General features: G+C 45.4%; 1 protein-coding gene and 1 long non-coding RNA gene across 2 annotated transcripts in view; both read right to left on the bottom strand.

The window, feature by feature from the left end:
- The window catches only part of LOC115332840 (cytochrome P450 3A43-like), a 44,396-nt gene extending 29,766 nt beyond the window's left edge, over positions 1-14,630 (bottom strand). Inside the window, exons 1-3 of the mRNA XM_042287068.1 lie at positions 14,381-14,630; positions 4,425-4,555; positions 696-795 (exon numbers count right to left, since the gene is read on the bottom strand). Of these exons, the coding sequence (XP_042143002.1) occupies positions 696-795; positions 4,425-4,555; positions 14,381-14,630 (481 nt within the window). The remainder of the gene's footprint in view (positions 1-695; positions 796-4,424; positions 4,556-14,380) is intronic.
- A 1,033-nt stretch (positions 14,631-15,663) lies between these two features.
- On the bottom strand, positions 15,664-20,278 carry LOC121833469. The gene is made up of 4 exons (XR_006076728.1): positions 20,251-20,278; positions 19,392-19,444; positions 18,749-18,845; positions 15,664-15,765 (listed from the first exon to the last, which is right to left on the bottom strand). It is a non-coding gene; the product is annotated as an uncharacterized LOC121833469 (long non-coding RNA).
- Positions 20,279-22,540: the final 2,262 nt, after the last annotated feature.

Genomic DNA, 22,540 nt, shown 5'->3' with positions numbered 1-22,540 from the left:
CACACGTACGCATCGCGACACTGTTAGCGCGAACACGACATCGGCGCATTTTGGCATTTTACTTCTAAATAATATTAGCGAGTACGAAATTTTATCGCTTCCATTATAGAACCATATCAGCTCTTTCCGTAGCAACAATAACTTGGACGACATCCCTTGGTCTCAAAGAGAGAAACTGGAAAAATCGGGCGATCGCTTGTTCGCGCTAACAGCGTCGCCCTCTACACACGCAGAGCAACTTATTGAGTTCGGCAACGTGAAGGATGCGCCTAATAAAAAATGGCACCCCTCCTTCGGTAGGTGGCGGGCTAGCTCGTTTTCGATGGTTGTGAAAAATGGTAGATGAATGCTTGTGCTTAGCGGCGATATCAGATTCTTTTACCTTTCTCTTTTAAAAAAATAATTTTGATGGGATATTAGTTAGTTGTTGGATTTAGAAGCTTAGGCTAGGTGGCGCAAGCCGCCGCCCCGATTAAAAGGGTTCAGCCGTATCCATCCATCCATTCATCCATCCAAAATTCACCCATGCGGAAAACAGTCGAACTTCAATAGGACTTTTTGTCGAATTTCTGCGTGTCACTTTTTTTTGTCACTTTTTTTCTAGATAGCATTTACTGTTATTGCGTTCTGTGTTAAAAGGCGGTCGGAATGGGGACACTTGTAATAAGAGCCGATGCTTGAATGATCATTCCTACCCTCATCGGTTCCATTGGGGACAACAGCTGCATCGGAACCTCCGCAGTTTCTGTCCATTGCGTCGATCAGGGACTGCAACAAGTCCCTTTTCTTGTGTTCCTTCACCATTTTGAAAAGAAAGAAAAAAAAATCGTAGCAGTTTCTATATGTGTTTAAAAAGGGCAATACTTACCGCTTGGCGCTTACTTTTTTTTCTTGCTTTATCTGTTTCTATCCTCCTCTCCATTTATACTATTAATATTTTGAGTTCTGTGTATATGTTTAGAAAGCAGGATGTTAGTCAACCCACAGTGGGCGTCTGGTGCCTCATTGTGGATGAGAACTTTAACCAGTGCAGCGCCACCGCTAGTCTGGGGTCTTTAATGGGACCACATGGACTTATCTTTTAGCTTCATCCCCCCTACATTTTCTCCTCAACTCAAAAGCATAATAAGCGATCACCTAGTCGTGACGTAGCATTTCACCGGAACCGGAAGTTCTCACAGCCGTCTGAGGGACGGCGGGGTTATTCCCAACCACTGATCTCAATGACAATTGCTGGATCGCGCTTGCCGCTCCCGCAAGTGAAGCCACCGGACTTCACTCGCTTGGGATACGATTTGCCGTTTTTGCTAGCGTTTGCTGCGGTTTTCCAGCGTGCTGTGGACACGTTTTCTACTCGTTCGTCGTCATTCGCCGAAGAAGTTTTTTGAAGACTCTGTGTATTGTTGAGACTTGCCGTTGTGAACACGTGGAAAATTTTACGAAAGTGCAGTGTCGCAGGAAAAAGGCACAACGCGTCGAAAGGAAGGGCTGGCGGCGTGTTCAAAGCTTCCTTGGCACGCCGAAGTGCCGTGTCTCTGTGCCTTCGCACGCTTGGATACCGACCAAGAATCGACGCCGTGTGGATGTGTTTTGTGAGTGCAATGTGCGTGAAGCCGTATCAAAAGGTACAACTCGTCGAAAACAAGTGTCGCCGGTGTCGCGGCGTGATCAAAGCTTCCTTGGCACGCCGAGTGATGGATCTTTGTGCCTTCGCACGCTTGGATACCGGTCAAGAATTGACGCCGCGCCAAAGTTCTGAACGTGTGTCGCGCGTAGAAGCCTTTAGATCATTTATATATATCGGCCACAGAGTTCTGGATCGTCCAGCTGTTCCGGTGAGTTGCTATCAATAAAAGGGAGAGATCTGTACGTGTTCTTATGTACTATATTAACCATGGCTATGTCCCAAATCTACTCTAATAGATTCCGTGGGAGCACGAATTGGGCAACGTTGTGGAGCCAGGGGGGTTTTCGAAAGCAAAAGTACAAGACGGCGAGAATGGAAATCTTTGAAGCGCGGCCGATATGGTCGTGTGCAATCTGCTGACCAATTACAATTAGGCGAGCCGCGCTCAAACGTCAAGTGCAATTAAGTAGGTTGATAATAAGCCAGCACTGATCAGTGATGAGGAGCTGTTGTGCACGGTATTGTGTAAATCGTCTAAGGACGAAAAAAAGACGTACCTTCCCCCCATCTTCCGTCGCTAGTGGACGCTGGATTAAGCTCGTTCCTAAACCGCGAGGGGAAAAGACGCTGATCCAGAGGCACGAACAGCTTCGCGCACATTGCATTCGCTAGTCGGTATCCAAGCGTGCGAAGGCACAGAGACACGGCACTTCGGCGTGCCAAGGAAGCTTTGAACACGCCGCCAGCCCTTCCTTTCGACGCGTTGTGCCTTTTTCCTGCGACACTGCACTTTCGTAAAATTTTCCACGTGTTCACAACGGCAAGTCTCAACAATACACAGAGTCTTCAAAAAACTTCTTCGTCGAATGACGACGAACGAGTAGAAAACGTGTCCACAGCACGCTGGAAAACCGCAGCAAAGGCTAGCAAAAACGGCAAATCGTATCCCAAGCGAGTGAAGTCCGGTGGCTTCACTTGCGCTGCAGCGAACAAGCTTGGAAGCGCGATCCAGCAATTGTCATAGAGATCAGTGTTCCCAACGAGCTTGAGCCTTACCTTAGAGCGGTAAACCGGAACCCACTACAAGCAGCGGAAATGGCACCCGCCTGGTTGCCGCCATCTTGCCTGTTTGCCACATTAGTGATCACGTGACGTTACGATGGCTGCGCCCAGAGGTGGGCCGGATCAGACTGGCAAGATCACGGTCAGCAGACGGGCACTCTGGGGCTCCGTTCCAATCGTACTCGAATGAATCCGAGTTTTTCCGGCGGATCAAGTCACGTGACAAGACAGATGCAGCAATGCTGGACGCGGGTACGTTTTCGAATGCAACGGGTACGAGACCTTCACCCAGGAGTGAGATGAAGTTGCGTTCGATTTACTTGCACCTCCTTCACCGGTGCAGAAAAGTCTAGGGAAGTCTACTTCCGGTGCGTGTATTGAGATGCGACCGGAAGTACACCACCCTACACTTTTCTACACCGGTGCAAGAGGTGCAGGTAAATCGAACGCAGCTTTTATCGGACTTTTGAGTGAAGTTCTCGTACCCGTTGCGTTCGAAAACCTACCCGCGTCCAGCATTGCTGTATCTGTCTTGTCACGTGACTTGATCCGCCGGAACAGCGGACCCATTAGAGTAAAAGATTAGAACGCAGCCCCAGAGTGCCCGTCTGCTGACCGTGATCTTGCCAATCTGATCTGGCCCACCTCTGGGCGCAGCCATCTTAACGTCACGTGATCACCAATGTGGCAAACAGGCAAGATGGCGGCAACCGGGGGGGGGGTGGGGGGGGTGCCATTTTTGGCCGCTGGTTTACCGCTCTAAGTTTACTCAAGCTCGTGTTGGGTTAGCCGCGTTTCTTTTCATCGACGTAGATCAGAACGCTGTAAGCTTGTCAACTTTGACGGTGTTGGTTTCGCAAGGCGATGACTCCGAGATTCCACCGTGCTTTTTTGAAGCATACCACGGAACTTGCCATTCGCAATGATGATACGTGCCGTCACAGCATTCATTGGCCACGGACACGAATTTAAATATTCGTCGACATATTGATTGTTGCCGAGCGCATACGTCCGAGTGACGCACTGCTCGCGTCCAACGCGTGAGTTGGGTTCGGATGAATTGCTTGGGTACTGCGGATGTACAACAGTGAAAAGGCGGGGAGCGTTCGAAGGAAAGGCTGATAAGAAATAGCCCGCTATACCTTGAATATTTCATACCAAAAAGCAGGCCTTTGGTTCTCTACTCGCATGTACTTGTCTTCCTTTAATCCACTAAACGATATCCGATTAGTAAAATCTCTATCTAAAATCATTCATTCCAGCCCAGAATTCATTCCATGGTCTCTTTAATGTGCATCGTGCATCAGGCAGTCGTGATACAGGACAGCACGCCGGCACGATGCTCATCCAGATCTAAGCGGGCAGGGATGGGGATTCAACCAAGTATGCCAGAGTTCAGCCAGTGCCCATTTATTCGGTTATGAAAGCATCTATATGTAAAGCTGAAGAAATCTATATCTACAGGCTGAAACAAGGAGACGCCAGGCTCTTTAAATCGACCGGAATATTCGGTTTCTTAACCTATCGCGCTACGACTTTGTGCAGCGTTGCCCACAGATGGTGCATTTTTTTTTTGTAAAATTTGCGAAGAGTAAACTTACCTGAGGAAAAAGTAAAGGAAGAAAAATGCTTAGCTCCTATGGAAACGCAGCGACGCCACCGGTCTGCAAACAACACGGCGCCCCCCCCCCCCCCCCCCCCCCCCCCCCCCATCTGATATACGCTTCTTACTCACCGATGCATCCCATTTTCGAGCGTAGATAATCGGGGCAATGGCATCCTGAAGCTTCCGTACAGCAGGTTTTTGGACGCTCTCAATCATCCTCAGCACGAGTTGGATGACGAGAGTAAATTCAGGAAAACAATCTGGGCGAAAATTAAAAAAAAAAAAAATAAAGGACAAAGGTTTTCGAGTAACGAAGAGGGTTCAGTGGAAGCTCCTCGCATCTCTTCACAGTTTAGCAGAGCGGACTCTGTAGACGAGGGTGCGTCCTTTCTAGCGTCAGCTCTGCTAAAGGGGAAAGGGAAGGGAGGAGTATCCCCGGAACCCTTGGCTCTTGTAATATCTTACGACGAGAGTGCCCAGTGACGCGCACGCTGCAGCGCCAATTATGAGGTGACCCTCGCAATAAAATCTCACTAGAGCTTAGGTTTTCCCGTATTTGTGTGATCAGAGTAAGTACTATCAGTAAGAAATGGTCGTTTATAACATTGCGAAAAGAATGTTCGAGCCAAAACAGGGAAAGAAGTAAAATTGGCAGAAACTGAAAGTGTTAACGGCTTCCCGATAGATGGCGCACGTCTGTTATTTTGGCGTAAGTTACTTTAAGAGGTTTTAAGGCACACGGTCGTAAGGTGGAAGTGTGAACCAGCCTTTACGCCAACAGCGGTCATAAAATGCTACAAGGTGGATGTTGCTGCGTCTGCTGCATCGTCTAGTCTGCGTCTGCAAACGCAGACGCAAGCTTAGTAATTTGATCACTTTTGGAAGCACTAATATTACTCATGACAGTTACTACATTTCCTTGCCCTCTCTGACGGCGCCCTTTTGTTTGAACGAGTTTGGACTCCTCGAACAAAGTCTTAGACAGGCGGATGTGGTTTACCAAAATTGGTGGATTAAGAAGACGGATAGTTTTTAATTTGGGCATTCGAATTCAACAGTGGACGGTACGAAATATGTGTCTTTAAAGGGGCAGACCAATATTATCTTAAAAATTTAAAGTAAAAAAAATCAATCAATCAATCATTTTATTTGCGTCTGTACACGTGTACAGGCACTGGAGGCACGAACAAAAAGCCGACAGATGTCGGCTTGACGAGGTTCACGCCCCCTTTTTTGGCAAACGGCAAGCAATCGAAAGATAAAGAAAAAAAAAAGTCAGATACTTAAAAAAAAAATCACGTAACAATAGTTAAAATATACGTTTAAAATTGGGCTATACACTCCGTGCGGGAACTATAGGGGGCGCTCTGAAAATCGCACGCAGCGCCGCTAGCGGAGGAGCTGGCGTCCGAGAGTGACGCGCGCTCAGCAGCCTGCGGCGCCTTTTCGCATGCCAAGCTGTGGCGGCGGAAGCGCGCACGGACGAAACTTATGCTTTTTGAGCCGATACGTTGGGGGTGACGTTGCATGAGTGCTGGGGCAGAAGGGCATTTAGCTGTTCTCCACTTCTTATATATTGAGTTTGAGTCGTTATTAAAGGTCATTTCTCTAGTTGCGGCCGAAAAAGGAGTTGGAGCAATTTTCCGAAAAGCAAGGTACGGCCGCCATCATAATTGCTCTGAGTGGGAAATTTATTTTCGCTCGTCGCTGTAAACGTAGGACTGCTGGAACGGTGATATTGGAGGCGAGTGAGATGTTCACTAAGTTTGTGCACGAAGTGTGCCAAGTTTCATTAAGACAGCAGGTGTGAAAGTTATGTTTCTAACGAATAAAGAAATAACGCTGTACGGGATATCCAATATTGGACCCAAAATATTGTGCTATAGCGGGCTGTGCAAACTGCAGATTTGGGCACACAGGTGCTTGGACTTGACTGTAACACACTTATTATACAAAAACATGTGGCATAGGGAAACCAGGTGGAAATTTGGTTTCGGCGGCTTAACTGAATGGGAAACGGTTTTGACCGTGAAAGGGCTGTCAAGAAAATACCACTCGTCGTGGGAGATGGAGACTTTACAGGTAGGAAGGGACTAGTGCACTGTACTTCCATTTGAAACAACTTTACGAAAGGTGGTTCCAAAGCCGAGAAAACAAAGTTGTCGGCCAACACACTGTTTGGCGGCCAAGGGCTTTTGCGGTCAGCTGTTGGGTAATAACCTTTTGTGCGAGGTGCTGAATTTCGGCGCACAGGTACTTTGACATGACCGTAACTTCGCACAACACTTATTATAACAAAAAGACTTGGCATAGCGAAACCAGGTAGAAATTTAGTTTGGGCGACGTAACTAAATGGGAACTGGCTTTGACCGTCAAAGGCTGTCAGATAATACCACTCATCGTGGGAGGTGCACACTTTACAGGTAGGAAGGGACCAGTGGACGGTACTTCCAGTTCGAACCACTTTGCGATAGGTGGCTGTAAAGCCGAGAAAAAAAATTGTCTACAGAACTCGGGGTGTCAGCGTTTCCACATCCAAAAGGAGGCTGATCAAGAAAGAAAGCACACCACATAAACTTCCATACTCAAACGTCGATTCTCCAGTGAATCCGAGTTTCATTGTTGTTTTCTTTAGATTTATATTTGTCACTTTTTTTACCGTTCGAATCTTTCTTCATGAAGTACAGATTGCGTGCCATTCTTGTCCGGAAATATTATCGACACGTACGATGGGGACGAAACTTTTTTGGAGGGCATTTCTCCAACGAAATTGGCACTGCATATCCGCGAGTGTGGGGTGGCAATTCAGTTCGTCCCATGGTGCTGACACATTTAGGCGTTACTGGTACGAAAACAAACGCAGAGCTAAAAGCGGCAGTGTAGAATATGTAGCCGTGCCGACACAGTGGCAGACATGATCGGGAGACCAAATTTCTCGCGTCGTACGGCACGGCTCCATCGTTGTCGCTGTCCCAAAAGAACATGGGCGAGGTGAAAAACTGTGAAACTTTGTCTCCACGAGATACAACGCATAACTATTGAAGCACTTAATGACGCAGCACCGGCAGCACTGCATGCTGTGAACCCAGCGCAACCGCACCGCTCCGACTTCAATGTGTACCAACGTACGCGGCGTGGTTTCGGTTTCGTTTTCTCTGGGGCTCTCGCTGCCTACCTTCGGTACCGGCCGCGCGGCGGCGCGCCAGTCGCGTCGCACGGAGTGTATAGATTACAATGTCAAGGGAAAAAAAAATACACTCTATATGCTAAAATACAATTGTATGACAGAAATATTCATAGAAACATCAGTTTTGAGGAATAAGATGTTAAATGTTCGATGATAATGTTATTTTCAATTAAATGGTTTAGTAAAAAAGGAAGGCGATGTTTTAGCATTTGAGTTCCATAGGTTGTTCGACTGAATGGTATCCTCCATACTTCTTCGTGACGTACGTTATAAGGTCTAATATTTATTGTTAATTCTGCTATGTTACTAATGTCCGGCGTCTTTTGTTTAATACTTGCTATATATCGAATAAGTAAAGTGTACTCGTACAGTTTGTTTAAGGATAGGACGTTCAATGATTTAAGCAATGGTTTCGTGTGGGTTGATTGTGGTACATTGATTATAGCTCGGATTGCCTTCTTTTGAAGAATCGTTAATTTGTCCAAGTTAGTTGTAGTTGATGTGCCCCAGACCAAGTGACAATAATTCAAATGGGACATGAATAAAGAATTGTAAATGAGAAGCTTAATTTTGACTGGCAAACTTGAACGGAACTTGTTGAGAATGCCAACAACAATTTTTTTTATTACACTTTGAATGTGGGTGTCCCATGACATGTTTTCATTAAACATTACACCTAAGGTTTTTACATTCGGGACGACTTCAATGATAGAGGGGCCAAGTTTCAGGCGCAAGTCAATATTTACCAATTTATTATGTGGCTTAAAAATAATCGCTTTTGTGTTAGATGTATTAATTAGTAGAGCATTTGCTTCACTCCATTTATGTAAATATTCCAGTGTGTTGTTAGTGGTTTCTGCAAGTGTGTCGATATTGTTAGCTGAAAAAAGTAGTGTTGTGTCATCAGCATAAATTATGAAAGTGGTGTTTGGGCTAATCGTTACAATGTCGTTTATATAAATGTTAAACAGAAGTGGGCCTAATATACTTCCTTGAGGGACACCTGTTTTTAACGCTTGAAAGTCTGAAGAATAGTTGTTTATAAAAACAGATTGTTTACGAAATTCTAAATACGATGTTAACAGGTTTAGGGTTAGTCCACGGAAACCATAAAACTGAAGTTTATTAATTAGGGTGGTATGATTTATGCGATCAAATGCTTTAGAGAAATCAACAAAGACACCAAGAGTTAAAATTTTTTGTCGAATGATTTTAAGATGAATTCTTTTTGATTTAGTAGTGCGAGTTCAGTGGATCTACCTTTCCTGAAACCATATTGTGATGAGGTTATGAGCGAGAAATGGTCACAAAAAGAAGTCATAAGACGATGAATAATTTTCTCTAGGCACTTCGAAAACACAGGAAGAATGGAAATTGGTCTGTAGTTTGAATGATCGTTTTTGTCTCTACCTTTGAAAATAACTGTAACTTTCGCAATTTGCATTTTTTTAGGAAAGATTCCGGATGAAATTGAAATGTTGAAAATATGGGTAATTATGGGTGTTAGTATGTCCAGTACATATTTAACAGGCTTGATTTGAATGTTGTCAATATCAGTACATTTGCTATTTTGAATTGTGTTAAAGATATGATAAACCTCATGTTCATCAGTGGAGGCGAGGAAAGCGCTGCTCTCATTCGGCGTTCCTAAGTAAATTGGTACAAAAAAAAAACTACCGCCTAGATTTTCAACTAACGCTCAAAGCTTCTCAAGTAAATAGGTAACCAAAATGTATACTTTTTTAACCACTGGTAATAGTAATTATTACTTTTTCGAGTGTACAAGAATGTTGACAACTTTAGAAAGCCAGGCCTATTCTGATTAGTCTTCTCGATTCTCGCTTCGGGGTCCTCATCAACTGATGTCGCAACCGCGGCTAGCGATAAGATGATGATCCCGTGCTCGGCACGTCTCGCGCTCCTTAAAGGGGAGCTCCTCGCGTACAGAAATGCCGTTTATGGCCACAACCGGGAAATTCGGGTTGTATATAGACATATTACAATATATGGCCCCACATATGGCCTTATTTTCCTCGTTCTTCATAGGCGGGCAATTGTGTACGGGTCCAGCGATTTTTTTCCTTCATATTCTTCGGTTTTGCTGGAATTGGGAAGACCGAATAGGCCCTTTTACAATTGGTAGCAAAAATGACTCCCCCCCTCCCCCCCTCCCACCCTCACTATGACGTCTTGGGCAGGATGATTTCTGCTTTCGTCGACGGAAATAAGAGCAAAGTCTCTCAACCCTGACGGTGTCGATTCAGGAACATGACGACTAGGCTTCCGCCGCGCTTCTTACGCACCATCCAACCTGTCGCTCGCTTCTAATGAACTTGTTCGTGACATCAGGGAGGATCCATAAGATGGCGACATGGAAACATCTCGCCGACAACAGCAGATGTAACTAATTCAAGGGCGGCAAGGCGGCGAGAAAACGAGGGAGAGGAGGAGACGTCAGAACGCCGCTTTGTGATTGGGTAGGCCTGAAGGCCGATCTGTGATTGGGTAGGGCTTTGCCTCCACTGCACTCGTCGAGAGCGTTGGAATGGAAGAGCCGGACGCCGGCGTTCTACGTTCTAAAGCGTCCGACGAACGCAGTGTAGACAAAGGCAGAGATTTTGGTCGACCCAGACTTGTGCCTATCACAAATAACTCTACTCAAAATACTGTATTTTAAATACTTTTTGTAGTACCTTGGTACCTTGCAAATACTTTTCGTCGAGAGTATCGGATACTGTATTTCAATTACATTTCTTAGTATCGCGTACTAATTATCTTAGATACTTCTTTGACGTTCCGCCTTTTTCTGAGTTTTTCGGTATGAAGAGGCGTGGTCGTGGCAGGAGCACACTTGAACATTCTTTCGAGCAACCATCTCCTGTTGCTAGCTCCGATAAGCTGCGATGACTTAGATTGAGCTCGTAAAAACATCGCTTTGGCGCCGATTGTGACTCATATTTCACCCCTAAGTTAGTGCAATGAAGGTTTCCCCCCTCGCCTTACAAAAAACGCCTTTGAGTTTTCCCCAAAAGTCCTCAAACAAAACGGGTTGTTTTACGGAAGTAAAATTGCCACACTGAAACGTAATGGAGAACGGCAAACGTCCCACAACAACAATGCAAACTTGAGTGTGAAAAAAAAGAAAAAAAAAATAGAAGAGAATAGATGTGGGCACAAAAAGAAAACATTTGTTTGTTGTATGTTTTACCCCGCTACAGCGAAACGTCGAGATTTCTTTTGTTTCTTTTCTTTTTGTCGTCACTCAGGCACTTATTGCTCTCTCGAACACTCTCTGCAAGCGAACATTGCTCATCAGAGAAAAGGAAAGGAAATTAACTACTATCAGGACGACCCCTCAAAATGCCAACAAGGCGTCCCCCAAAGTTGAGTGCCTTTCTGAATGCAACCTACTTGAAGAAGGTGTGACCAGTGCCGCGGCTATTATGTGGGCTCTCTTTGTCATGCATTCTCTCATTTCCATATCCCAAGTTTATTTATATAGGAAATATAGATTGTAGCTAAACGATGCGTCTAAGGCCCGCCGCAGGACGTGATATTCAGCGACGTCACTATTCGCAACATTCAGCGATGGTGGTACCGCGGTGTGAGAATCGCGCTCCCTAGATTCTTTATGATCGGCTTCACAAAAAGGGTGCTTGCCGACACCTTCCAGGCGGGAAAAAATAAATTAAGGCTCTAATACTACTCGTATGAAGCTAAACTAGAATTAATTACGTGTCGCAGACCCCGTCTGGTACTGTTGTTCTACGACTATCATCAAAATGACAGCCATTTTGACAGGCGCCAGCGCGCCGCCTATAGGTCGTGAAAGTTGCGAATAACTAAAGCGGCCTCTTTTTTCTTTTGTCCCAGAAATGTTTTGTAACATGTATTAGTGATATTCTGCTCCTTATGGTTTTGGCTGCATAAAATAGCCCTGCGAGGTTTTCTTATTTTTTTGTTGTTTTGTGTCGTTGAGTGCTAATAAACCATTGTGGTAATCCAGATTTGCGCAACTGTATAATTGTGTTTCTCACTGACGTCTATCCAAAATACACAATGCGGAAGTACCTTCACAAGTAATTAAATTACATTTCTCAGTATTTGTAGTCTACTTAAGATACTTTACAGTGAAAGTAACTTGAGTAGTATTTTAAATACTTTATGAAGTAGGTATTTAGTGACTTAACTTAAATACTTTTATCGAGTATTTTGTCCAACACTGGGTCTACTCACTAATCATTTGAAGCAGAGTTAAGCGTTCAGACGCTCCCAAGCGTTCTCGTCCCCTCTTCTCCCTCAGTTTCTCTGCCATGGACTAACTTTGAAGGCCGTGCAAGCGCCAGACGCTAGCTTTGATCTAGCTTTGATTCCCTCAACTGGAGCACTCGCTGCACGAGCATTCATGCGGACGCCGAGGCTTCATCCAAAGCAACTAGCTCGCGCTTTTAACATGAGCTGCTAACAATAGTCCATGCTAAGGTGAGACGAAGTATACAGGCTTTGCAGCAGCTGTGCATGGGCGCCGCCATGACCGACTTTAAGTTTTTGTTTTTTCGTATTCCGTTTACTTCAATTGATCATTGCCCTAGCAGGCCAGGTTATTAGAGAGTTTTAGTAGATCGTTCCGATACCTCCGATAGCCCGATAACGATACTATGCATGCTCAAGGGAGGCGGTGGCGGAGTATCGGGTATCGTTATCGGAGGTATCGGAACGATCTACTAAAACTCTCTATTGTCACTTTAGATTCTGCTGTGTCTTTCTCCCTTTGTAGAGGCTCGTCAACGCCCGTTTCGGTGGCTCGGTATCTCGGTAAGACAAGAGAAGGTCAGCAATGGCGGCTGTAATCTGGCGCGTGTGCAAAAGGTCCATAGGGAGTATTCACTGGCGGCCACAGCTGTGTGCGCGACTGCTGAGCGCGTGTTGATGGCGCACTGCCACAGTTATTTTGCGACGTGCGATTTACGCCATCAACATTGCCGGTCTTAGCAGCCTGTTAAAGGGGTCATGAAACGGTATCGGGTTGGAATGTTAATAAATTTGCAGAGAGAAAAATATGGGATAAACTTTATTTCGACACGCCTTGTTCGGCGCTCGTTAAGAAAGTTCCGGTGTGTCTGCGATTCATCTTCTGGGAGGGTGGTCATGATGTGCTTAAGGAGAGAGCCGTACTGGTTCTAATCTGGCCACTCCCTAAAGATGATAACTGAATAAAATTGCCTTAGTTTTGCTTTCTAGGAAATGGCAGTCACAAAAAAAAAAAAATCGAAAAATATGAGCACCGTTGATCCCCTCAACTCGGAGCCAGAACAAGCGGCCAGGTTGCCTGTTGGCTATCCTACGCTGTCAAGGTCACCGTGGAGGAAACATTTAGGCGATGACTTTCTGTCCGACGGGGCGACCAAGACCAAGCCATCGAGCCCTTCACTCGAACGAATGGCCCCCAAGTATCGGGTCCTTCCCAAACCGATCGCTCCGGTTGTTTCTCTTAGCGGTGGTCCCGTGCCGCATTTCCTCACTCACTGCTTCTTGCTTTACCCACGGTGGTCAAGGTTAATCATAGCCACGCGCTGGCGCTGGAAAAGTAGGAACGCGGGCTGAGCTACAGGCATTGTTAGTTCGGCTATTGTCATTACCGCAGTAGTTGGACAGGAGCCACTGCCCGAGTGTCCGCGGAGGCAGTGATTGTTACGAGCCGAAGTCGAGTGCCCACGCAGTTCTCGTGTCCAACCCATGAGCCGCGCTCGACCGTTCTCCCAGGCGGGTGGTTTCGATCCCACAATTAAGTCATCAAGCTTCGTGGAGTCAAGACTGAAAGAAATAGACCCTTTTCATCCTCGTAATTTTACCACAACAAAGAACCTTCTGAATCAACGGCGGTCCGTGCGACTATACTTGAGCCAGACTAGGACTAGTACGCCTCTGCAAAGTAGTGAAAATTCCAACCCGATATCGTTTCATGGCCCCTTTAAAGCTCGGGTAATTTAGCAGAAAATCTATCGCAGAGTTAAGCCCGCCCGATGACGGCAGCCCTCTTGTAAAGTGGAGAGCTAATCTAATCGAGAGAAACTTCATATTTCATACTCAGTCTCACTTTTAAATGGAACCGCGCCGATGTTTCACGACCAAACAGCGCCCAAAATTGCAGCGTCACGATGATCGTTTTCTTTTTGGGTTTGTGATCACCAGCTAAAACGATCACGCACAGATATAAGCGCAGGATCATGGTTGATTAGTTTAATCGGCGACAGGGCGGATGCAGAAAGACGCCCAAAACTGCCCCTTGAAGAGACAGTTTGGGCGCTGCCTGGTTGCCTCCATTAAGGTCCCTTGGTACTCCTTTTACAAGTAACGACAACTAGGGTTGTGCGAATAGTGATTCGAATCGAATAGTGCTGCGTTATCTATCGCCTTAACAATGCAAGGAAAAGCCAAGACGGCCAGTTTTTTTAACAGTGAAGAAGCTAGGAATGACGCTTCGCTTTTCGATTCAAACTACTATTCGCACACCCCTAACGACAACCAATACAAATTTTAAAGCAAATTCCGCTGGAACAATATGGCGGCATTAAGTTCAAACCTCCGCTGTGCGCCGCCATTCGCTTCCTAAATCCTGCACTGTCACGTAGTCGGCGCTTCAAAGAATGTCGCTACTTGGAGGAAGCTTTTATCTGGGGACTTTAGCCTTCATCACATCGCGGTGCCGTTCCAAACATCTGCTGATCGCTGCGCAGTCAATGGGATATCCTGGCGGCATCAGCCGACCAGGCCGCCGATGAACAAATCAAGGAGTAAGGAGCAGGATCACGATAGGCGAAGCCCTGCGTTTCATTTAAATTGTCCGATACAATGATAAAAAAAAACAAAAAAAAAAAAACAAACAACGGATGCGTACTTGAAAGCCAGTGCAGGAATCCCTCCTGGAAGACGGCGATGTTCCGAAGCGCGAGCTGAGTGACGTAGTCCCTGACTTCCCATCCGGTCTTGTCTCGCTCGTCCATCCTGAAGCTGAATCCCGTCCGAAGCATCGTGTTCGCCGCGAAGGTTTTGCATATGGCTAAGGTGTCGATGGACTCGTCTTGGGTGCATGTCGTTTCGAGGACTTCCAAGAACTCATCGGTGCAGCGTTCCAGGAGGTGTGACATCTGAAACGGGAACGTCGCATACCTCTCGTGTATCGGCTGGTTCACGCACTTGCGTTTGCTTACGACCGAGCTCTTGAAATCTCTTACGACCAAAGAACAATCTAGCAGGCTGGCGGCATCAATGTGTTGATCATGGAACTTCACTTTAGTACAGCGAAGGTTCTGTACCGTTCCGCAGATCAAATGTAAGTACTATTTATGAGAAATGATCGTTTATAACAATGTCATGAGTCTTTCGAGCCAAGAAAGGAAGGATGATGCGCGATTAAAATGAGATATACGGTTGATAAGACTGCTGTTCAATATTCGACATGAGATATACGGAAATGCCGAATGTTCCACGGCTACCCGATAGGTGGTGCCAGTGTGTTCTTTCGTCGTAAGAAATTTTATCGAAGAGAGGGCAAAAACACAGGCGAGCTGGTGAAGAACTGCCATAGTAACCTGAGACACGGTACAATAAAAAAACGGACAAAATAAAACGACGACACCGATCGCAACCAGGTAGAATATTCAAAGGTATTAACATAGGCAAGCAAGGATTGTTTATGTTAGTATGACAGTATTAGTATGGATAAAATTAAAAGGGCGTTTTGGTTAAACACCTTGGTATGCGAACGCATAAGGAGAGAAGGGAAACACAAAAACACTGTCGGTGTCCGACGTGTTTTTGTGTGTCCCTCGTCTCCTTTTCCGTTCGCATGCCAAGAAGGAGTATAAGTATGTTAAAATGAGAGTATTTATACTTTAACATGTGGGAAAGACTATGCTAATACTTTTGAGTATTCTACATGGTTTTGATTGTTTCGTCATTGAGACTCGTTGTTTGGCCCCTTTTTTATCGTTCTGGTGTCTTGGTTACTATAGAAGAAATTTTAAGAGGTTCTAAGGCATACAGTCGTAAGCAGACGCAAGTGTGCAGTCTCAATTGTCACGCACATGGGAGCCCACTGCGTTCAATGAGTCCATGCCCAGAATTATAGCTGTCTACTCAGGCAACCAATTATACCTTTTTCAGATGGTTGGAGTTGTATGATCTGGTGCACACTCCACGGATGGTCCGCCATTTCTGACCCGAAGCGTTGAAGATATGTAACTTTCGGAAAGGATGATGAACAGAGAGCATAGATGTGATCTGCAGAAAAGCGACCCGTCATGTTGAGAGAAGATCCGAGACCTCATAAGAAACGCGGAGCGTGACGTTTATGTTCCTTGCCGGGTTAATATTTCTACGGCTTTATTCATCGGCTTGTAATCTTACTGGCTGGAGAGCGATGATAATGCTTGGGACTAGCCAGGTTTAGCCCTTCTTAAATGGACACTGACCCCCAACCCCCAATTTTTTTTTTTTTTCCATTTTTTGCTCGGGGTTTTATTTTGGTGTCGGAAAACTACCCAATTAATATTTTGCAATAGAGTAGCGTATATTTTGAATAAAGCCAAAAGACGCAACTGCTCGAAACCGAAACCTAAACCCGCGTACGGAGGTCGGAGAACTGGAGAGGAGAAAGGGAGTGGCGGAAGCCACGTGGCTAAACCCGACCATGCGCTTCCCTCCCCCCCCCCCCCCCTCCTTCCTTCCTCTGCGTAGCAGATGGTAGCAGACGACATGCGTGGCGGCGTAGCGGAAACTGTTTGTCGTGCGATTCTTTTACATTTATGTTTGTTCCGCTCGCTGTTCTGCACTCCAAAATGAGTTGTTTTGTACATTGAGGAGTTGGAGATAAGTAGTGAGTGCCCGTGGTGAATTTCCATGATCGGCTCCGAAAAGAATACACGCAAGATGTTGCGTGAAGAGCTGACTCACATGTCCTGCGTCCGAAAAAAGTGGCATTGTGCGACAGTTTCCGAAAGATCAACCTGATCGGGACCAATGGCTGGCTGCGATTCCTGTAGAACATTTACGGGCACCTCGGAAAGCGGACGCTACCTGATTTATATGCTCCTTGCATTTTGTGGAAAGTGATTACATCGAGTTCGCAGGTGTAACAAGGGGAATCCCATACCATTTGGTTCAGCGACGTTTCGTCCACAACATTTGCTTGTTATTTTTTTGTTTCTTCAGAGATAATTGTAAAGAAAAAAGAAATGTAAACATCGCAAAGTGTTTAAAAAAGAAAAGGTACGCTTTCACTGGGGATAAACCCGGCCGTACCGCATGTGAACCGGACATCTCTCCACTGAGCTACTGCGGGCACTCTTTGCTCAGTAATAATGCAGCTGGTAAACTGTAAGAACTGTAAGTTGAAAAGTTTGCTGCCGATTTTCCTAGCGCAAAAGCACTGCCGGGTCGAAGTCGGGAAGCACCACGCATTGGCGACATTCGCACCTAATAAAGAAATCGTACGCGTGCATATTCGACTCGAAGTAGACACGTCATACTTGACGTACGCGCGGGCGATGTCTTCAGCCACGAGATCGGAGCGACGGCTCGGCGACGTCTTCGTGCAAATCGGCTTGGTGGTCGGGCGTGTCGTACGGGGTGAATACCAATTTTTTTGATCAGTCCTAAACTCCTCTTTTAAAGGCAGACAAAATTCGCCGGTACCGCGAACGACAGTTCTGCCGTAGAGGTCCAGCGCGCGTCGTCCGCTGCCATCGCCGTCCCCGCGAGTCCCACGATACGCGAAACGACGTACGCACAGAATGCTTCCGGTTCTCTCTGGAACTTCTTTTTTTTTTTTTTCAATCAACGTATTTGCAGCTTTTTAGAAGCCACAAAAAAATAGGTTTCATATCTCTTTTTTATTTTTAATATTGTGCGTGCCTTAGTGACCAACGACTTTGATTAAATTTGGTGGTCGCGTCGAAACCTTAGTAAACGGTTTCGTTTTCTACTTCACACGCCGCAGAAGCGGAGAAAAAAAATACCGTGGTCGGGAGTAGCCACGTGACTTCCGGCCATGAGCTTCCGTGCTCGTGTTTCGGTTTAGAGCAGTGAACATGATTGCGCTTTGAAGACAGGGACATAGGAAGAACAGACACCACAGAGCGCTAACTTTCAACTGATTTAATTGAAGAACCTCAGCGTAGAAACACACTGTGTCACCGCACCACATCTCAACCAATCCGTGGCCCCGCCACTGCCCGCAAGTACGCTAACTCCTTATCCGCTAAGTCAATTGACGCCACACTGACATAACACGTGCCGGAACTATTTATAGCCGTCAGCCTCCATAATCTCTCTAACAGCCTTATCTTTTTGTCTAGCGAGGACAGTAGAAGAAGGAAATAATCGTTTGCACCCGCAGTCATGACAGTGACACGACAGATGGCCATCCCGAAACCCGTTCACTTTCTGGTAGTGTTCCCTCAGCCGTACATTTAAACATCTGCCTGTCTGTCCGACATAAATCTTGCCACATGAAAGCGGAATTCGGTACACCACCCCTTCCGTGCACGCGACAAACGGAGTCCTGTGCTTGATTGGGCAGCCCGTCGGTATACCTTGTGGAATGATCTGTCATCTTGCACATTTTTGCGAGCTTTTCGAGTGCAGAGTAAACAACTTTTACGTTTTGCGGAATAGATCTATCGCGTCTATGTCATGACTGCGGGTGCAAACTATTATTTGCTTCTTCTACTGTTCTCGCTAGACACAAAGATAAGACTGTTAGAGAGATTATGGAGGCTGACGGCTATAAATAGTTACGGCACGTGTTGTGTCAGTGTGGCGTCCATTGACTTGGCGGATAAGGAGTTAGCGTACTTGGGGTCAGTGGCGGGGCCACGGATTGGTTGAGATGTGGTGCGGTGACGCAGTGTATTTCTACGCTGAGGTTCTGGAATTAAATTAGTTGAAAGTTAGCGCTCTGTGGTGTCTGTCCTTCCCATGTCCCTGTCTTCAAAGCGCAATCATGTTTTCTAACGTACCATACCAACTTGCCCAACAATCAGCACTAGAGCAGTGAGTTTTCTTTTTTTGCTTTATTAAAATATACGTGACTATATAGCAAAATATTGATTGGGTAGTCTCCTGGTACTATATTAAATCACCTGGCAAAAATAAAAAAAAAAGGTTTTTTTTTGTTGGTGGGTTTCAGTGTATTTTTAATGTTTAATTGGCTGTGGTGAGTGCGAAGGGTGTGAAGCGTCCAGAACAGGGAAAACCACCTTACCCCGCGGGAACTGCAGTCTTTAAACTTGGCGATTTGAATTTGTTTAATAGCGTCGAGGTCCTTGATTAACACCATGGGTACTCTTCCATTGTAAAATCTAAAAGACGCAAGGAGCATGAAAAATCTTTACTTAAATTTGAAAATTCTTTCAAATGTCGTTTTATTTAATGGGGTTCCGTGTCTTCGGCATGTACCGAATTAAGCCGGAAAGCAGCCTCCCAGCCGGGCTGTGTTTCGAGTCGACATAAGTAGAACTGTATACATAAATATTTTCTGCCCTTTAAATGCTATTTATTTAATAAATTACAGGGCTGAAAGATAAAGGTCTATAAAATTTTTTTTTTATTTTCCTCGCTTTTTATAAAATTACCTGGAGGGTTAATTTTATAGGTCTATCGGACCTTTGGAAAAACACGGAACCCTGTATAGAAACTATAATATTTGTTAGAACTGGTGAAGATCGTAAACTTAGCCGCTGGAACGTATATTCATTATACACACTGACTTCGGTACCACTGATTGAGGGGCAAATATCGCTTTAAGGTTTAATGTAATAACCGCACGTATGACTGCGCGATCAGTGGGCTTGCAACGGGGATCAAGCCTGCTATAATCTTATCGATAAGAGTGCGCGTTCACGTACCCTACGACAGACCCGTACTTCTGCGTCCATTGTTTGAATGTCACCACAATTCCCTAAAAGGTAATCGAGAAACAGAATAATAAAGCTTTGATAGTTCCTTTTTAGTAAAACATGTATATAGTGCCTTACTTTCGGTCCTACTTTCTTAAAGCTAGCCGCATTTGTCTGTAAGAGCACTCGTTGAATGCGCTCGAATGCAAGAGCCAAACGCCGGCGTTCTGCGTTCGAACGCATTCGACGAGTTTAGTTTAGACTAAGGCAGCTAGCTTTAGGTCTACTTACACTCACTGAATGCTCCCAGAGTACTCAAGCTCGTAGGCTTTGATAACGCCAAAATAACAACTCAACTTTTTTTTTTTTTTTTTTTACTGTGGTTATTGCCAGTTTTTAGAAAGCACGTTTTTGCGTAAGGACAAACGGGAAAAAGCTTTTTGTTGGAATTTTTGTTGGAGATTAGTACAAGATGACAAGAGCGTGACGTTTTTCCAACATTTTAGTTTACAATGTCCTGCGGCACAATTGATATTGCTTTTATGCAAGCATGTCTCACCGGTGATATCAGGTCCCGACCCGGGCGCGTCCTAACTTGTGCATTATTTCGCGGCGCGTCTGCTTGGGAGATCGGGGGCTGGGCGTATCACCGTATACGTTTTGGTCCCAAAATAGCCGATCAAAGCTAAATGGGAACAGCCACAGCGGGCGTTGTCAAATGCGATATTCTGGGAACATCCAGTGACTCTAGGTCCTACTAATCATTCCGACCAAGGCTGGGCGTTTTGACGCCACTTTGTGCTTTCGTCTCTTTCACAAAACGACGAGGGGAGTATTTTAGGCAGTCGGGTATCTCAATCAATCCTACCTTCTCCACCAGTTCGGGCAAATTTCCGCTGATAATGTTTGGCGTTGGTCCAGGAATCCCGAGAGTCTCGAAGAGCGTGAACTTCCGTTTCCGCCAGCTAAGTTGATAAAAAAGAAAATCATAATGAAACAGCAATAATTATAGTAAAAATGCGGTCTAGTCATTCTACATTCCACACTGGAAGCAATGCACACCCTTAAGAGTGTAAAAAAAAGGTGTACATTTATATGGCGTCTTCCATTGGGTCCATGGGTGCGCACTCGGTGCGCACCAGATAGCTGTCACATGCTCCATTGAGCCGCACGCCACCGCTTACAGTTCCATGTAGCGGTGCCCGACCGAAAAAAAAAAAAGAGGAACGGTTCTAATGTCTCTGCCTGGCCGTCTTCAGGATAGAAAAATCTTGCGGTGTCGGCGCCCCGTCGCAAAGTGTCATTCTAATGTACGCTAGAGGTTCAACTGGCGCTAGTAGAGAGTTTTAGTAGATCGTTCCCATGACTCCGATAACGATACCTGATACTCCGCCACCGCCTCCCTTGAGCATGCATAGTATCGTTATCGGGGCTATCGGAGGTATCGGAACGATCTACTAAAACTCTCTAATGTCTACGCGACTTTCGGGATGCAAACTGAAGCAGACAGAAACCAGTCTTTTTTTGTGCTGCCCCTGTGCATTCCTATAGAAAAACACGCGTGCATTTTCCCTCTTCCCCGGGGAATCAAACGTGGATCGCTTTTGTTATTTGGGTCATACCAAATAGTATATACTTTATTGTCGTTTTAAAGCTGTAATTGCTTTAGTTACAGTATTCGTATTTATCAATGAGCGATGGTGAAACGTCTTTATATTTCAAGTCCAACCCTGTGTTCCACAGCAGGTGTGTTAAAACAGGCGATTGCTCATGTGACAGTCCTGTCAAAATATGAAAATGATTCCCTCGTTTATCTTTACGTGGGGTTGAAAACCTTAGAAGCGCAAAAAAATGAAGTACTTCGGCTATGGGACTTTTTCTTCTTAATTTTTTTATGGCGAGCAGCTTTTATCGGGAACCGGTTTTCTAGGTTTTCCGTATTTTTAAAGACTTCGAGCGTGCGCGTGTGATGTTTTGAGCGCAGAAGAAGCATCTTCGCACATATACATGAGCAGAGAGAATAAGCAATACTTATTTATTGCAAAAAGGACCATGCTTCCGTGGCGTTCACTTTATTTTGATCGTCTTCATGCATGGATTACTGATTCAATGTTAAGGCGTAGTTCTCGCCGTCTCTTTTGGTTGTCTAGATGTCCATCGTTGGTTCGGCACGGAAATCCCCTCTTTAGAAAAAGCGCGGACGCCGTGTTGGCGCTAATAGTGTCCGACAGTGCACATATATGCAATATAGAGCCGTTTTAGCACTGTGTTTATTCCCACAAATTAAAAAAAAAGCAACACACTGTAACTGTTTATTATATGCGTTTACGATATTGAAAATTGTTCAAGGTATTTACTGCGTTATAATATTCTGTCGTCGTAATATTTTCTCTTGTAAGTTATAATCAAGAGCTGAGAAAAAATGGACCCGCTTTTCCCCATAGGATGTAAATGTTTAACTGGTGGCTGTCTTCAGTCAAAGTACACTTGCATCAGTCAAACCTCTATAGCGTACATATTGTACTAACTATATGGTCTATCGCTGCGACATCCGTGTCACGAGTTCGTAAAGGTACTTTCCCTGACTGCATTGGGCACCACCTCATTCTCAATGAAACACAAATTAAAGGGGCCGTGTGCAACGATATTGGGCAGGAACGTATCTCACTTTACACTCAGCTTACATAGAGGGACCCAGGAATACTCGAACGCAACGCCACTGACCAAGAAGCGGTGAATTTCCAAAGACAAAGGCAGATCTTCTCTCTCAGCCTCTCCTTCGCAAAATACGATGACGGAGCTGTGGGGACAATGACAACAATGCGATCCCCCAGGAGTGCGTCGTCAAGGTTTGCGATCCCCGCTGTGACGATATTGAAATGATGCTTGTACAGTGGACACGAAGTCTGCGTATAGGCATTCGATTTTGGCTCGTCGCAATCACTGCTTCGACACGCATTTGGGACAAAAAGAAAAGTTCCGCTTTTGTCCTTAGAATTCCACCCCACGAAGTGGCTTCTTGGCGAGTGGCGTGGCGTTCTTGGGTCCCACTAGACACTAAACATCGTGACACCAATAATCGTGTAAAAAGGGTGAAAGGAAATACGCCCTTTTCTTAGGGCGTTTTGCTACACCAACAAGGGTGTTAGTTGAAGGAC

Source organism: Ixodes scapularis, unplaced genomic scaffold (assembly GCF_016920785.2).
Source record: "Ixodes scapularis isolate PalLabHiFi unplaced genomic scaffold, ASM1692078v2 PGA_scaffold8__174_contigs__length_109621045, whole genome shotgun sequence".
NCBI classification, from domain to species: Eukaryota; Metazoa; Arthropoda; class Arachnida; order Ixodida; family Ixodidae; genus Ixodes; species Ixodes scapularis.
This window is presented reverse-complemented; position numbering and strand designations above follow the sequence as displayed.